At 38.7% G+C, this 18360-nt stretch overlaps 1 protein-coding gene across 13 annotated transcripts in view; it reads right to left on the bottom strand.

Moving 5' to 3' along the window:
• Positions 1-18360, bottom strand: part of LOC148646899 (protein NLRC3-like) — a 1251308-nt gene that overhangs the window by 79632 nt on the left and 1153316 nt on the right. For 11 of the 13 annotated variants that reach the window (XM_088608945.1, XM_088608935.1, XM_088608942.1 and 8 more), the window contains one exon: positions 7580-7753. The exons of the other annotated variants lie outside the window; for them this stretch is intronic. In XM_088608945.1, coding sequence (XP_088465071.1) covers positions 7580-7753 — 174 coding nt within the window. The remainder of the gene's footprint in view (positions 1-7579; positions 7754-18360) is intronic. 13 annotated transcript variants of the gene reach the window in all.

The raw sequence follows: 18360 nt of genomic DNA on the forward strand, positions 1-18360 counted from the left end.
TTTCTATGTCTTTATTTAGTGGTTACATTAGTGACAAAGGCTAAACTTTTAGCTTCAGTAACACGGAAGCCGTATGGCATACGTTTGTAATGACAAAATAATATCGATAATATTTATTGTCAGTAAAGATATCAGTAGCAGTTTGAAATTATTCGTTGTTATTAATAAATGACTTGGCTTCAAACATGTTGTGATATTTAGAAATATAAAAAACGTCAATATAGAGTCCATAATATTAGCTATTTTACTTTTTCCAAGAAATGTTTTTGTTAAAATAAGACTCATGGTGATACAGTAGGTGGGTTTGAACACAAAACCCCAGGCATATAAGTCAGTCACTTAAGCCATCATGCCACAAACGCAATCACATTAAAAAAAAAGCACTGGAACAGCCGTACACATATCGATAGAAAGTCTTATACTACAGTTTGTGCTACAGTACATGAATATAATTATATCTTCATTAATTTCTGTAGATACGCAATTCCATATTATATTCCCTATTAATCCCTATTCTAAAAGTATGCTTTTGTTTACTCCAATAACGAGCGTATTTGCAGAAAAGGTTAAAACACTATCAGTTTTCACAAAGTATATAAACTTAATATGGTCAGAAGGAGCGCGTAAAAACGTTTCTGAAATAACCACATGTAAGACTCTGATGCTTAAAATGTTTAGGGAGAAAGTGGAATACCAGCCATATACAGTTTACATAATATGTTTATGTTCCTAAATTAATATTGTTTATGATCATTAGATGCATTATGCTCCTCTTCTTTTTGTGCTCAGCTACAAAAATTTCCCTTTAGTTGTAAAATTCCATATAAATATTTAATACCAAGCAGATTAAAACATATACAGTACAGAGATTAAATGATTATATGATTCAATCTTTTCAATACCGACCAATGCACCACACGTGCCCCTGTCAGTCATTTTGGCTAGCCAATCACATACCGTAGTACACCGCGTGCGTGCGGTATGGGTTTGTACCATGTATTTTGAATGGCTTCATCTGTAAGTTTACTGTATATACTTCAGAAAAAGTAATAATGTTTTAACCTTTTCTGCGAATATTTAAGATTGTTATTGCAATAAAAAATGCATACTTTTTAGAATTTGATTACTAAGGAATATAATATGGAATCACGTATCTAAAAAAAATAATAGCGATATAGTTGTATTCATACACTGTAACTCAAATCCTGCCAAACAAAAAATTTGACACAAGAAGAGTATTTTTGGACAATGTGAGGCTCTGGCGAAATTGCTCTGTAAACTGAAGAGTTATAGAGAAGATTTACTCTCCCAGCCTCAGCAGCAAACAGCAGATAATTGTTTTCTTCCTTTATTAGCTGATCTGTCTGCTGCTATTAAAAAGACGGGCTTGATTTTTTAGCAGCAGACAAATTAGGCAAAAAAACAGGCTGTTTTGTGTTCTTCCTAAGATTGTTGAGCACAATGGGGGACATTCGGAAAGTGATTTCACAGATGCTTTTGTTCTGTATTGCATTGTCAGATTGTGAATAAATAAAAGCATTTTTAAAATAAATATAAGGAAATCAGCAATCAAATGTCCTTTTTTTCGAAACACTTGTATTTTCATACTGTAGTTTGAGTCTTTGTGTAAGCTGTAAGTTCTTTTTACTTCTTAATTAAACTTTTGAAACACTTTCTGTGCATTCCGTACAGAAATAAAATCATGTTTTCTACAGGTGCTAAGCAGATTAGCAGGTTGCTGACAAAATAGCGCACCGTCCCCCACTGCGCAGTATAACTTAAAAACGGACAGGAAAAAGAGCATTTTCAGAGAGCAATTACGTAATGTTTATGCAGAATAAGTTATTAGATTTAAGAGCAATCTAATTTCTTTTTTGTTTAAACAGTGACATTTCAGCTGCATTCTCAGGTGAGCCTGAAAGTGCTACATTATTAATAACATCTTCCGTGTCGCATTAACATTGAAATGTTCTTTTTTACAAGTGTAAAAAGAGGCGATGGGCATTCAGGAAGATTGCCAGGGAAAAGGATTTGTAAATATATTTTGTTAAAGCAAGTCAGTTTTTTGCAAAACATAAAAGACATTATTTTCAAGAAAGTTTAGCCTTTGTCACTAATGAAACCACTAAATTGGTTAAAATGCGAACAGGTGAGCCAGGCAGAGGGAAGGGGGAGGCATCTTCCCACCTCTATGACTAAAGAAAGCGTCAAAGAGAAATGTCTTGAGCGACATACAGAGCCGAAAATGTTTGGTGCGGTCTTCTCTGCTTTAAAGGTAAATTTTCACCTCAAACGTTTGCCCACCAGCTAACAAAGAGAAGCACAGTAAACAAAATGTACTTGCAAGAATTGCGTTTACAAACATAAAAAAACAAGCTTTATACTGTTATACTACACAGTGTATTAAAACACACTATGGTCACTACACTGCCCACTAAACCTCTTTCCCACACTTTCATGGGGGCAAGGTCACATACTGTAGCTGATTCACAGCTGGATACTAATTTTTCTGGTAAAAATTCAGATATTTGTCAACACATTTACTAAAATTAAGCATCTCAGTATTTCTGCATAATTAAAATATTTATGATGAAGGTGGAAGGTTGTGTACGTTTGTAAAACTGAGCAATCTTGCTTTTATAAAATATACCAACTTTTTCACATTTAATGCTTAACATGCTTTAATACAGTTTACAATGATTAAAAGTCTAAACAGTATACAACTTAAATTCTTATCTCTATTAATATAACTATCAAGTGGTATAAAATAAATACAACTTTTTTGTATAGATGACACTTTTCTCAAATTTATTAAAAAAATAAAAATTATTCCAATCTAATTTTCCCACGTGTGATCCCATTAGGAAATACATTCCGCTACTGCTGTGTTTAACGATGGTATGAAAAATACATTTAAATGGTGAGAAAGCTATGCTTAAAGTTAACTAAGGAACTTAAAAGACAAAGATAACGATTTACAATGCGTTGTCAGATTGTGAATCAATAAAGGCATTTAATTAAACACGTGTTTGCGATTTTAATCAAAATGGGGGTAATGGGGGTAAATAAAGCACATGCCTAGCCCATTAGGCTACAGAAGTAATTACATGGGAAGGAGTGAAACTGATACAGACAATTCCGAAGAAAGTGTACTACTGTGATAATTTGAGCTATAGTATATGAATATAATTATATCGTTATTAATTTCTTTAGATAAGCAATCCCATATTATTTAAACAAATTCTAAAAAGTATGCATGTTTTTACTGTGATAACGAGCATATTCACAGAAAATGTTCAAACACTATAATTTTCTACAATGTATATAAACTTAATATAGTCTGAACAGGCACATAAAAACGTTTCCAAAATAATCACATGTAAGACCTTGATACTTAAAATGTTTATGAATACTGGTGTGTATTTTTTACTAAAACTACCAATACCAGCCATATACAGTTTACATAATATGTTTATGTTCCTAAATTAATATTGTTTAAGTGCATGTGAAAGGCATGGTGAATCAGAGCTTTTCAAAACTTAATTTGTATGATTGGAAATGAATACGTGATCAGAAGTGCTTTGGTGTTACTTTTTGTCAATTAAAAAATAAAGTATTTTCGTTTACAAAGATGGTTACAAAGAAAGTGGACCACAGTAATACATTGAGTTTACAGTTTATCCAAGGTCATTCATTATTAATACTATTAGTAATATCTTCCGTAAAGACTTTGATGCATAAAATATTTCTGCAGAATTAAAATATTTATGATACAGGTGGAAGGTTGTGTACTTTTGTCCAACTGAGTAATCTTGCTTTTATAAAATATACAAACTTTTTAATGTTTAATGATTAACATGCTGTAATACACAGTTTAAAATTATTAAAAATCTAAAGAGTATACAACTTAAATTCTTAATTGGAAAAAGACTGTCCTTCAGCAGTGATCGGGATTCGAAACCATGTGTTTTCTGGTGACAGCTCAAATGCTGTACATACTGTAAGATGTTAAGCTTTATTAGCTCCACCTGGCAGTTTTACAAGGTGATTCCTTGTTTTACCGCAGTGTACTCCGTGCATTTTAAATGGCTGCATCCCTATATACAGTATGTGTAAAAAAGATGGGCAAAGTGGGAAAGATTGCATGTCGAGATGTCTAATATGTCATGTTAGTATGTAATGAGATGTTAACAAAGAAACCACACACATCAATTTGTATAAAATCACGTAGCAGTTTTTTATCTTTCTATATGCCCTCCTTCTTTCTCGTTTTGTACTTCCTTTAATTAATAGTTAATAAGTTTTTTCATGCATGTGAAAAAGCAAATGTTGTGTCTCAGCATTAGCACATAAAAAAAAACAACAAAAATCACCAGTGTTCACTTACCACAGTTCTGTTAATTTACAGTTGGGATCCCTCAGAGCTGCAGAGAACAGTTTCACTCCTGAATTCCCCAGGTTATTGTCACTCAGATAGAGTTTTCTCAGACTGGAGTGTTAAACTGAACAACAGAGGCCAGATCTTCACAACATCTCTCTGTAAGTCCACACTCACTCATCTTGCAGAAAAAAAGACAGGCTCACAGCTGAACATCTGCACAGCTCGTCCAAATCATTGTTTCCATCATTTAGATCCTACATTAGTAGTAACCTCCGAGAAGCAGTGCAGACAGATTCTGACATTATCCTGACATGAAGCAAAACTTAAAAAACTGGAAATTAATTTCTCCCTTGCTCTTGAAAAGGATTGGGACAACAAGAATGAATGTACTTCCAGTATTTCTGTCTTCCTCCTTGTATCTGTCTTATGCCCCTCAATGACCATTTCTAAAACATCTGTCTATTTTATGTGGTTTAAAGTCAGGGTGCCATGCTATTTTTCTCAACCCTCAAAACAACTATTCCTTTCTTGAGTTTTTTTTTCAATACACACTATTTTCTAAGTGATTAATGTATTTAAATTGCAGAATTTAATTATTTTCATAATGCTTTGAGTTATACTAGGTGTAAAACATAATGTTTTAAGTGAGACGAATACCTCTTCACTATTTTGCAGGGGAGCGGTCACTCAGGTTGTTGAAGCTTTAAGCTGCACAGAAGTTAGACTGTAGATCTGGGAGTGTTTGAGTGCTGTAGGTTTTACCTGATGTTTTCTTCCCTCCCAAATAAATCTAGACTGAAGTTTGCCCTGAAATTTGACTTTATCTGTCATTACAGGGATATGTTTATACTGTCAGCTAATCGACAAAGTGGTAGTGCAGCATTTGAACACCATCAACATCACTTTTAATAAACAATTATCCAATTCAGGGTCACAGTTACCCAGAGCCTGTCCCAGGAAGCACTGGACACAAGGCAGGATTGAACCCTGGACAGGATGCCAGTCTATCAGAGAGCACACACTCATACCAGTGCCAGCTTTCCCAGAAGTCTATTAACCTGCCAGCATGTTTGTGGACTGTGGGAGAAAACTGAAACACCACACAAACATGGGGAGAACATACAAACTCCATACAGACAGCACCCCAGGTCTGGAACCTAGGGCCCCAGTATGTGTCACGATATTAGTTCCCCCTCCTTAAGGGTGCTCCAGCCCCATCACTCAAGACTATTCCATGCACCTGCGCCCTATTCCCTGCCCACCTTAAAAGCCAGGCGCTGACGCTCTTCCGGGCTCTGCTCTGATTTCCATATCGTACGAGTCCGGGACCAGGAAGCGCCTGGTCCCGTTAAGGTTTTAACCTCGGTTCCTGTTCCTGTTCCCCGTCCGCCGGTTCCGACCCGGCCTTCGTGGTTTTTAATTCTTGTTCTGATGGATCTCCTGGTTTTGGACTTACTCGTGTGTTTTGGATTTTCCCTAAGGATTACTCTTGGATTGTTCGCCTCGGCCACACCTCCCCCGTGCACCAGCGCACCTTGGACACGCCCCCCTGTCTTCAGCCCCGTTTTCCTGCATGACGTTTCCCCAGTGTTTCCCCACTCCGTCGGACTGTGTCGTCCGCATAGGGTCCGGAAAGAACTGTTCGTTACAGAATGCAGAGCCTACACCTGGACCCCGCGGACAGCACCCTGGCAGCCCGGATTCCATCGTTTTTTTTTCTCTCCCCCTTTTTTTTTCTTAGGGCTTCGGAGCCGCCCTGAAAAGGAGGGGCGTACTGTCACGATATTAGTTCCCCCTCCTTAAGGGTGCTCCAGCCCCATCACTCAAGACTATTCCATGCACCTGCGCCCTATTCCCTGCCCACCTTAAAAGCCAGGCGCTGACGCTCTTCCGGGCTCTGCTCTGATTTCCATATCGTACGAGTCCGGGACCAGGAAGCGCCTGGTCCCGTTAAGGTTTTAACCTCGGTTCCTGTTCCTGTTCCCCGTCCGCCGGTTCCGACCCGGCCTTCGTGGTTTTTAATTCTTGTTCTGATGGATCTCCTGGTTTTGGACTTACTCGTGTGTTTTGGATTTTCCCTAAGGATTACTCTTGGATTGTTCGCCTCAGCCACACCTCCCCCGTGCACCAGCGCACCTTGGACACGCCCCCCTGTCTTCAGCCCCGTTTTCCTGCATGACGTTTCCCCAGTGTTTCCCCACTCCGTCGGACTGTGTCGTCCGCATAGGGTCCGGAAAGAACTGTTCGTTACAGTATGTTATCTCCTGCACTGAGCTGATGGAAGCAGTAAGCTGGAGACTGAATCCAGGTGCGGGCTCTGCTGGAAGCAAGCAGGGCAGGCAGGAGAAAGTGAAACTAGAGACGCGATCGAAATGGAAGGGTTGAGCTGAGAGGAACTGATTAAAGCACCAGGCAGAGTCATGTAACATGCAGGGTTCAGAGCACAGGGATCAGTGCAAGACGTGGTCAGACAGGCAAGGTTAAAGCACAGAGAGAGAGGAGAAAACACTGGGGAAATTCAAAGCTGAGAAGAATTAAATGAGACTAAAATAAGAGGTTAACATATTGATAAAGTTTGCATACCTAACTCACTTCCACAGCTACATCCTTTCAGATGTATATAGAATATTAGAAAATACAGTAGGAATACAAGAGTTAAGAGTAAGATACAAATGAGAAATTTGGGTTGGCCCAGTCTTCAAAATCTTGAAGAAATATACAACAATCCTTATTAGGAGTCCTTCTTCTTTTGGGACAAACACCAGATGAGCTGCCTTCAGAGGCAGAAAGATACTTGTTTAGAACTGTCAAGACGGCAGCAATGAAATAAATCACTAGAAACTGATTAAAGCTGGACTGACCTTGTATTCAAATGATGAAGGACTTTATGAATTAAATCTCATAGACAATGTTACCCACAGAATTCTAAATCAAAAACAGCATAAACATATGTGTAAAAAGATGGGCAAAGTGGGAAAGTTTGCATGTCGAGTCTCTCAGCAATGAGATATTAACAAAGCCAGAGACAAGAATTTGTATAAAGTTGCGTAGCAGTTTTTTGTCTTTCTGTATGCCCTCTTTCTTGTTTTGTACTTCCTAGGTGTTACTTTCTGATGCATGTGAAAAAGTGAATGTTGTCCGTTTCAGAATATCTACATCAAACAATAAAAAACAAAGAAATCACCAGTGTTCACTTACCCCAGTGTTGTTAATTTACAGTTGGGATCCCTCAGAGCTGCAGACAGCAGTTTCACTCCTGAATCCCCCAGGTTATTCTCATTCAGATATAGTTTTCTCAGACTGGAGTGTTGAGACTGAAGAACAGAGGCCAGATCTTCACAACATCTCTCTGTTAGTTTACAGCTCTCCATCCTGCAGACAAAAAGACAGGAGAACAGCTGAACATCTGCACAGCTCTTCCACATCTTTCTTTCCAAGTCTTCACTACAACACCAAGCTCAGCAGGAATATACAACATCATGTCATTATCCATCTCAGAGTGTCCATTGATGAGGATGATGAAGTTAACAGCTGCATCAAAATTTGGGTTCCAGGAGGAAGAAGAAAGATGAGAAGAAATTTTCAGGAAGGGAGACAGTGGGAAACAGGGAGACATATGGAGCTACAGTGACTGGAAATGGGAAACAGAAATAGAGAGACTTTGACTTTTAACCATAATAAAAATTGCTTCACATTTATTATTATATTTTATTATGATGTCATCTTCTTATAGTTATTTTAGTTAGTTACAGTGTTGTTGTTTTTCTTCAAATGGTTTATTAATCCCAAATGTAAATGACCAATACTGGAGTAAGTGGACTGGAGATTTTGATGTTTGTAGATATTTTGAGAAAAACAACTTTCCCATTTAAAGAAAATAAACCATTTGAAGAAAAAAAAACAGGGTTTTAACTATAACACCACAAAAAATAATTAATAATTATATTAAGCAATAATATAATTATTATTACAAAAAGTAATAAAAAGTAATAAAAAGAATAAAGAAATTGATCATGAAACTAAACAAATCTCATCCCTCGCAAAACTACACAACACTGCACACTTTTTACACATGAAAGACTCTCTACACAGACTCCCACATGTAACATAGTCAAAACACACCAACACCTTCAGACAAGAGTCTACAGTTTTACTTGAGGAATTCTAGAGACATTCTGCTCTTCACCAACCCCTCAAACACTCTCCTCCTCTACAGACCCTCCACCTGAGACTGTGTTAATCCTGCTCTTGTAGAAGAGGAGTTGGGTCTGGCCCAGCAGAAAGAGCACTGGGTACAATTCTCTTCTTACTAACATAACTCACCCTGAACACAACAGCAGCCGGAACACAACCGAGTGTTTTTTCTTTGAGAATGAATGTGGATGCCTTGCACTATGTTCATCCTCTCCAGACATTTTACCAATCCTAATCCAGTCCCTTCTGCTCCTCTTTTTTCCTGATAATCTCTCCCTTTTTCCCCCTGTCTATTGAAATTAAAGCTCACTAGTTGATCCGTACACTCTGGATCTCTCCATAGTGCTTTCGTGATTCTCGCTCTCCAGCTTTTTACTCTAGGGACACGTAGCCTCGGACCCCCTCAATTTCAGTGAGCACAGTACATGTTTATTTAACCTGGTTGAACTAAAATATAGCTTGTATTCACTAGAACCCTTACAGTATAGCACCCCAAACAATTACAGTATCTCCACAGTTTTACTAGAGGAATTCTAGTGAGATCCTGCTCTTCACCAACCCCTCAAACTCACTCCCTCTACAGACCCTCCGCCTGAGACTGTGTTTATCCTCCTCTTGTAGAAGAGGAGTTGGCTCTGGCCCAGCAGAAAGTGCACTGGGTACAATTCTCTTCTTACTGACATAACTCACCCTAAACACAACAGCAGGGCTGCTGAAGGTCAGAATAAGGTTAGAGAAGAGGTGGATCAAGAGACTCAACATGGGAGTCAGACAGGTTCAGGTGCTATAGCAGTGAAAGTGTACCTGAATATCAACACAGAAGTGAAACCATAACCAGAGGTACAACATTAAATTCATACAGTATATAACACACGGGATGACCTAGGTTCTTAATGTGACCGATGTTAATGTTCTTAATGTGGCATAACAAAATGATACTTTTAATTTGGCAGTGCCTCCACCTGAAACAGACCTGAATCAATCTGTGAGTATATTAGGCTTTTGGGACACATACTGCAGCCTACTGCTAATGTAGCAGTACTGCCAAATTGTAATGTACTGCTTGCTACATTAAGTGACACTAGCTTGGCAGCACCTTTCAAAATGAAATGAAAGCCTAAACCCTGCTTTAGAAAAAAAATTCCTGGACCAGGTAAAGTCAACTTTAGCAAAGACATGGTTATGTACTATTAGGTGAGGGTCTGTAGAATAGATTTGAGCTACTTTTGGAGAGGCACAATTTTTTGTTTGTTTGGGAGGGGAGTGAGACCACTCCCTGTGCATCACTGCATGGTCCCAGTCTGGGTGGTCTTATCAACCCCAGCAGTTTTGACAGAGACACTTATCTGACAAAACCAAGGTGATTTTATATTAGCTATGGGTCTGTGGAATAGATCTGAGGTATTTTTGAAGAGGGACAAATTTTGGTTTGGTCGGGAGGGGAGTGAGATCACTCCCTGTCCATCACTGCATGGTCCCAGTCTGGAAACAGCAAGTGGTCTTATAAACCCCAGCAACATTTGCAAAGATGCTTACCTGACAAAACCATAGTGATTTTCTATTAGCTGTGGGTCTGTAGAATAGATTTGAGCTACTTTTGGAGAGGCACAACTTTTTGTTTTGTCAGGAATTAGACTTTTTCCTGTCTAGAAGAGCACAGCTCTGTGTCAGTTTGCAAGCAGAAAGTGATATAAAAACACCAAAGAGTTTGCAAGAAAGAAAAAAAAATAATGAAGAACAGCAATTTCCTATTACCTGTGTGTCTCTGTATCACATTCCACCCAGTTTTAAGGATGTACAAATTGTTGTTGTGGTACAGTATAAATGTGACTTTATCTGGTCCAGGATTTTTTTTTCTTAAAGCAGGGTTAGGGTACTTTTATTTTGAAAGGTGCTGCCAAGCTAGTGTCACTTAATGTAGGTAGCATCATGCTACTAAAGCCCTTCTGCTATGTTTATTTACCTTGGTTGAACTACAATATAACTTGTATTTCACCTGAATGTATTAATATTAACATTATATTCACATACTGTACTAAAACAACAAAAAATGCATATGAAAACTACATAAATTCACACAAGGCTACAGAAGGAACAGACTCGACTGGATTTAAAACACACGTAAGCTAATTGACAAAAATGGTAGAGTACAAGACGGCGTACTGTCTGATATCTCCAAAGTTATCTCCGAAGTACAAAAAACGTATAAATACATGGGAAAGGTATTCGTTTAAATAATTTAAGTGTGATAACACTTTGTTACGGAGCCCGGGAGGGGCCATCAGTAGGAAAAAAAGTTATACCGAGGGAACGATTTACAATTCGTGCTCACGAAATTACTTTTTCCTTCATTTTCCTTGTGTCACGGTATTTGCACGCATGTAGAAAGTTTCTAAAATGCCAGCATTATCCCAGGCTCCGAGCAACCACTATCAAACGCTATATAACACATTTCCGCGTCTTTATATCTGTTGTGTATCTTAATAAAGAGCCATTCTTATATTATTTTAACTATTTTATTAACTACACAGATCACGCCCTTACACCATATATTCCCGCCTTCTACTCTCTCGTTCTGTTGTCTCGCGATGTCTACTCACTAAACTACATCCCTTCCTTTGTTATTTTTAAAGTCCATAACTTTACTATACAATTGTAACAATTCTATATCAACACACAGTAAACGGTTATTAACTATTAAAACAAAATGTATGTAAAACCTTCCATTTCTATTCAACACATTCAACTTTTTTTTCTTTTTTTTACAACAATTTCTATGCGTACCAACTCAAATTTTACTTCATTTTCTACTTAAGTCACTTCTAAATATCACCTCATTTCTAGCAGTCTAAGCAACATCTACATAGATAACAAACAAAATAGAGCAATTTAACATTTGGAGAGCTATGGAGTCCAATATTTTTAAATGTCTCTGTAACGAGCCGGTTTCCTGATAACCCTGCCACTTCTGGTTGTTACTTCACTTCTGGGTAAAGTTACTGGCTCTCCTACGGATGTACTCTCCACTGTCTGAGGACTCGGCACTTCCTCCACGTCAGAAAGTCCTGTATTCTCAGCATTTTCTGTTTCTGCAGATTCAAAATCAAGATCCAATGGAGGAGCGTGTCGAAGATGTTTTACATTTCTCATTATTTTTGAGCCATCTTCCACATTCACTAACCCAAAAGAGTTACAAGAGGTGTTTCTCAATAACACATAGCGAGTGTCTTTGAACTTGGCATCCAATTTACCGTTGTCTAGGCCAGCCACAAACACTACATCACCGACCTTAAAGTTGTGATCCCTTGATATCCCTTAATATATTTTTTCTTTTGAATGTCCCTTTGCTCTTCTTCTTTCTTTTCCACATTTGGTAGTTTAGTCCGGATATCACGACCAAAGATAAGATTAGCTGGGGTTTCTCCAGATGCCCTGTGAGGTCTAGATCTATAAGTCAGCAGAATCTTAGGGAGTTCCCCTCTCCATTTTTTTCCTGCTGTCTGTGGCTGAAGATATATCTGATACAACAACCGCCTCAGGGTAAGAAGTATAATAGTCTATGACAGTCAATATGTATTCATTCTGAATGGGACCTACCAGGTCAATGCCCAATTTTGTCCAAGGTCTTGGTGGTAATTCAAGTGGTTGGAGAGGTTGATCCTTCTGCAATGGGTGATTCAACACACAAGTGGAACAATTTCTGACTAGTCTTTCAACAGCACTGTCCATGCTAGGCCAGTAAAATTTGCTTCTCAGGTACTGTTTTGTACGAACCACACCCTGATGTGTCTCATGTGCTATTTTCAATGCTTGTCTGATTTTTGTTTTCGGTAACACAATCCTCTGTCCTCTTAAAAGCAGTCCATCATATGTAGATAACTCCAACCTACACCTGTGATATGGCTGCAGTTCTTCTTGAATTGGATTAGGCCATTGTCCTTTTTCCACTATGGACATCAACAATTTCAATGTGTCATCTTCGTTTGTTGCTTGCTTAAGTTCCTCAAGTGTCAGTGCATGCAGTTCATAAGTGCTGATTGAAAGCACTCTATCAACATAGGTGTCTACATAACCAGTGTCTTCTGTGTCTGGTAAAGGAAGATGTGACAATGAGTCTGCAACATTGGTTTTCCCTACTATGTGTTCAATTTTGTAATCATATGGCCATAATCTCAATCCAAGTCTTTGTATCCTGGGTGGTACCAATGTTGCCTTTTTGGGATTGAACATATAAATGAGGGTTTTGTGATCCGTTTGAAGTGTGAACTTGCCTCCCCATGAATATGTCCTAAAATGTTCCACTGCCCAAACACAACCCAAGGCTTCACGCTCTATTTGCGAGTAATGCCTTTCTGTTGGGGTAAGTGAGCGACTTGCATATGCCACTGGTTTGTTCTGTCCATCTTCTTGTCTTTGTAGGAATTCTGCTCCAAGCCCTACAGGACTCGCGTCACTGATCACTACTGTTGGCGCATCTAGTTTGAAGTATGCCAGACACGGTTCAGTTACAAGTTCTCTTTTCAACTCGGCAAAGGCTTTCTCAGTTTCCGATGTCCATTTCCACTTCTGTCCTTTCCTCGTTAGTTTTCTAAGGGGTTCTGATAGATCTGCACAATTAGGAATTAATTTCATCAAAAATCCACAAGTGCCTAAGAATGAGCGCAAAAGTGCAACATTCTCAGGTCTCAATGCACTGCAAACAGCTGTCACCTTTTTCAGGTCTGCTTTTATTCCTTCTGCAGTGACCAATGTCCCAGTATCTCGATCTCTTTCAGGCCAAAGATACACTTATCTTTATTTAGAGTTAAGCCTCTGTCTTGGAATCTTTGGAATACTTGCCTGAGCCTCTGTTCTAGTTGTTCTTCATTTTCCGCATGTACTACAACATCATCCATATACCACACAACACCAGGCATTGCACACAACATCGAGTCCAAAGACTTCTGATAGGCTTCTGGGGCACTACACAAGCCAAAAGGAACTTTTCTGAAACGGTAACAACCCCGGTGTGTGATGAAGTTAGTCAGGTGTCTTGATTCTGCTTGAGCTGCTTCATGAATTCTAGCGACTGAAAGAGCTCTTTCTAAAGTCAGCCCTTCCTCCTGCAACAATTTATCACGCAGTCTCTTATGTGCACATTTTTCCACAAGCTGATCTCTTAACATGTCAGCTTCCAACACTCCAAAGTCACACGATTTAGCCAGTTCTCTTAGTGCATTCACAAAAGCATCAACAGATTCGTCCTGAGACTGAATTCTCTGCCTAAATTTATGCCGTTCCAAAACCACATTTCTCCGCGGTGTAAAGTAAGTGTCTAAGGCAGTCTGTTCATATGTACCTTTTTCTCCAGGGAGTTTGGCGAAAATCCGCTGCACGGGAGCCCTGATACAGTGCAGTAATATAGCACGTCTCACGGCATCCGGAGCTTCTGTAGATCCACTGGTTATTTAAAAAAATCTGTACGACTCCATCCATATCTTGTATTCCGTATACAAATCCGGAGCTCCGAGGTTCAGTGGAAGCGGTGGAGAAAGCTGGGCAGAAGCAAAGCTTCTCGGCGCGGCTGCCGTATCTTCCATGGCGCAAGCTAAACGAACAGTCTGAATATTCAAGAGTTCGTTTCTACCAGCAAGAGAACGAAAACCAGCAGTGTTCTGCTCACTTTGAGTTCGCCGAGCACTCATCTCTCGTCGCCATAAATGTTGTGTATCTTAATAAAGAGCCGTTCTTATATTATTTAAACTATTTTATTAACTACACAGATCACGCCCTTACACCATATATTCCCGCCTTCTACTCTCTCGTTCTGTTGTCTCGCGATGTCTACTCACTACTACAAGTACAGTACTCTCACAGGTACCATAGTCAAAACACACCGACACCTTCACACAAGAATCTCTACAGTTTAACTGGAGGCACCAGTTTTAAAAAAATCATAAATAAGAAACAATGACGTGACCCTCCCTAATTTAGGAATTGCATGACTTTAAAAAGATTAGTTTAGTTGAAAAAAAACGTTTTATGTGCACAAAAACAGGTGATTTTCTTCCTTCTGATCAGCTTGGAAACTTACGCTGTAAATTACTTTTTAATCAAACATTTTAAACACTTGAATTTCATAAACACAAAGAAAAAAAACATATTCTACTATTTTCCTTTGGTACAAAGCAGGTCAGTAGGTCTTTTTTTCCAATCAGAGTCTGAGAAAATATCTCCCCGTCCACTGCGCTGTGTCAGAGAAGCGGCGGCACTGAGAGAGGGAGGAGGCGCGGAGCTCTGTAATACAGAATGAGCCGTCTGCAGCCTGGAACGCTTAAGGCAGATCGCATCTGCCTTTATAATTTAGGTTTTTTAAATTAAGCAACGTAAAAGATTTCCTTTGACTTCCAGTCCTTTAATTATCATTAAGGATAGCTACTTTCTCACCAATTATATTTAATTTTTAAAGCATTGTTAAACAAAGCAGGAGCTTATTGTACTTCCTAATGACATGACATGTGGAAAGATTATAGATTTTAATCGCCTTTAGGTTTTTATCAATTTTAGCAAAGTGTAATCAAAAGAAATGCCACAAAACTATTCTCGATTATATTTCTGAATGTTATGTCTAACTTAGTTCAATATTTGAAATACAAGTCATTGTTCAAATGTACGTTAAATCAGAGTATTGGAAAATATGTCAAATACAGAATTAGTAAAGAAAAATATATAAGGATAAAATATATTTTAAAATATTTTGCTATCAACAATTAATACAGATGCAGCCATTCAAAATGGGTGAGGTATTTCGCGGCATACCCCGGTGGGCGTGTCGCGGTATCACACGGTATCACGCGTTTCACGTGTGTCACGTGACTAACTATCTGGCGTCGCCTTGTAAAACCGCCAGGGGGAGCTTAACCTCTCATGTACAGCATTTGAGCCTTTAATTTTGAACTGTGTATTACAGCATGTTAATCATCAGTCATTAAAATGTTGGTATATTTTATGAAAGCAAGATTGCTCAGTTGGACAAAAGTACACAACCTACCTTTATCAGAAATATTTATGCATCAAAGCCTTTACTGAAGATATTACTAATAGTATTAATAATGGATGACTTTGGACAAGCTGTATACTCAAAGTATAATTTCTTTAGCACATTTGTACAAGCACTTGGAATCTGTCCAAGCCATACTTTGTCAGGCATTTTGTTTTACTTCAACGGGCAAAAAAACTTCCTTGCTTTTAACAGGGCGTTTCATAATTTCTAGTTATGAAAATGATTTAAAATGCGACACCTATCATTCAACTAGAGCTTAAAATATCACAAGGAAAAATACACACCGGTATTCCATTTCTCCCTAAACATTGTAAGCTTCGAAGTCTTTAACTAACGTGATACCGGAGTCAACAAGCATACTTTTAGAATTTGATTAAAAGGGAATATAATATGGAATCGCGTATCTAAAGAATTTAATAACGGTATGATTATATCCGTGTACTGCGGCAGGGCTGTGTAGGGCTGTTTCGCCTGCCTGATCATGCGAGCTGGTCTAGGTGCGTGACTACCATCTGGCAGGTTGTGTGTTCGAATCCAGCTGGTGCTGGACCTTTCATTTTTATTTATTTATTTTTTAATCGCGTAACATAAACATATTACCGTATGCAAACTGTACTGTATACAGTATGTATATGTATATTTAATGTCTTAACTGTGCCCGTTTAATTGAATTTAAAAAAATTATTTAACACGAACATTAAGCTGTTTACATCTTCCGCCTGAGAACAGTCACCCGTTGCTACCCAACGCAGAATGGTGATTGGCTGACACTATCTGACACCCCTCTGATTGGAGAAAAAAGACGTGCTGGTTTGCTATACATACTGTACCAGGAAGAGGATTTCTTTCTATTTAAAACGTGTATTTTAAAAGTTTAAGAAGTAAAAACCTTACAGCGTACACAGATTTCTAAACTGATCAGGATCGTTATTTTTGTCTTATGCATAATAATGTTCACTGCTCTGTCCAGCAAATTAATAATAAACTTTATTTTATATAGCGTTTTAAACGAATAAGTAATTAGATTGCTCATAAACCTAATCACTTGCTTTTTCTTTTTATTTAGGATCAGATTTCAACTATAGATCATATTATTAATAACCATAATAACAACCAACCAACAAAAACAACCATATAAACATAATGGTGGTGCTGGACCTTCCAGTTTTATTTATTTATTTTTTAATCACGTAACATAAACATATTACCGTATGCAAACTGTACTGTATACAATATGTATATGTATATTTAATGTCTTAACTGTGCCCGTTTAAGTATTGAATATTCATATCTAATTTTACCACTGAAGGGAAATCTTAACATAAACATACAGTATATGGCTGGTCTCGGTACTTTAAAGAAAAAAATACACACCGGTATTCCATTTCTCCCTAAACATTGTAAGCTTCGAAGTCTTTAACTAACGTGATACCGGAGTCAACAAGCATACTTTTAGAATTTGATTAAAAGGGAATATAATATGGAATCGCGTATCTCAAGAAATTAATAACGATATAATTATATTCATGTTGCAAAAGAACTGCAACGGACATAAAAACTCCCTTGCATGGTTTCATTACGACCAGAATCGGTCTTGAGATATTTTTAACTTGATTTACAGTATTTGAGAGGTATGTCTTAACACCGATACTAAAGTGCTTAAGTACTCGCTCACGTATATGTTTCTAGGTTTATATTATGCATTTCATACGGTCAAATTATTAGGTATTATTGCCGTTTTGAATTTTAAATTCAATTACAATTATTTCTACGTAGCCTGTTCTTCAAGAAAACACCGCACGGGCGAAACGATCTACCACCAGGACAGTAAAAAAGAAAGTGGTAAGACGGAAAAAAAGAAAAGTTTATTTTGACTTCTGTTCCGCGACTGATGAATACTACTGTGTGACTTTATTTCTTACATGAATTATGTTATTTTGCCACAGGCCGTGGGTCTCTGCTCTCGGCCACTGGCCAGGGTGCCAACCTGTAGAAGCAGCACCTGTATGGAGACATTTCGGCAGCAGCAGGAGCATTACGATGCATTACTGGGGAGGATTGGGAGGCTAGAGTTCCAGCAGTCAAACAGTTGAGCAGCTGTCTCCCGAAAAGTGCCTCTCCCCGCTGCGCAGGCTGCAATGCCTGGCGGAAGCTCTGCCCCCCGCAGAGCACACACCGCCTCAGGACACTCCATCCCGGCCTCTCAGTTCACCACCGCGCAGGAATCTGTTGATGCTGTCCCCGCCGGCTATCTCCCCCCAGGAAGCACAGCGGAATTCACAGATGCCAGTGGGACGAATAATTCTCCCAGATGTCCAACTGCTACCCATCACCCAGGAGATGGAGGGGGGGTTGTACTTGCAGTGCATCGGCATAGACGGGAAAGCAAGAGCCGACCGCTACGCCGCCCTCGTGTTTCGAAATCTTGTGACTTTTGAAATTTACTGGGGGTGGACCACGTCTGTAAATTTCGATGGGTCCAGAGGCAAAAGTGCCTTGCCTTGCAATCTCCGGGAAACCATTAGTACGATGGTGAATCGGAGATTCTCAACCCTTGCTGCGTACGACTGGAAAAGAATTTGTGATCGGATCAACGAAATGCTTCGTAGGAGGAGGCGGTCTTTTCCTCTTGTCTAACAGTCTGTCCACAAACAAAACATTCCTGTTAGACAAGAGGAATTGAAAAAAAAACAATTTTGTCAATGGAAACCGGTGTGTGTGTCTCTCCCTGCTGGATGTCCCT

The sequence above is a fragment of the Lepisosteus platostomus genome, chromosome 16 (genome assembly GCF_059453375.1).
Source record: "Lepisosteus platostomus isolate fLepPlt1 chromosome 16, fLepPlt1.hap1, whole genome shotgun sequence".
NCBI classification, from domain to species: domain Eukaryota; kingdom Metazoa; phylum Chordata; class Actinopteri; order Semionotiformes; family Lepisosteidae; genus Lepisosteus; species Lepisosteus platostomus.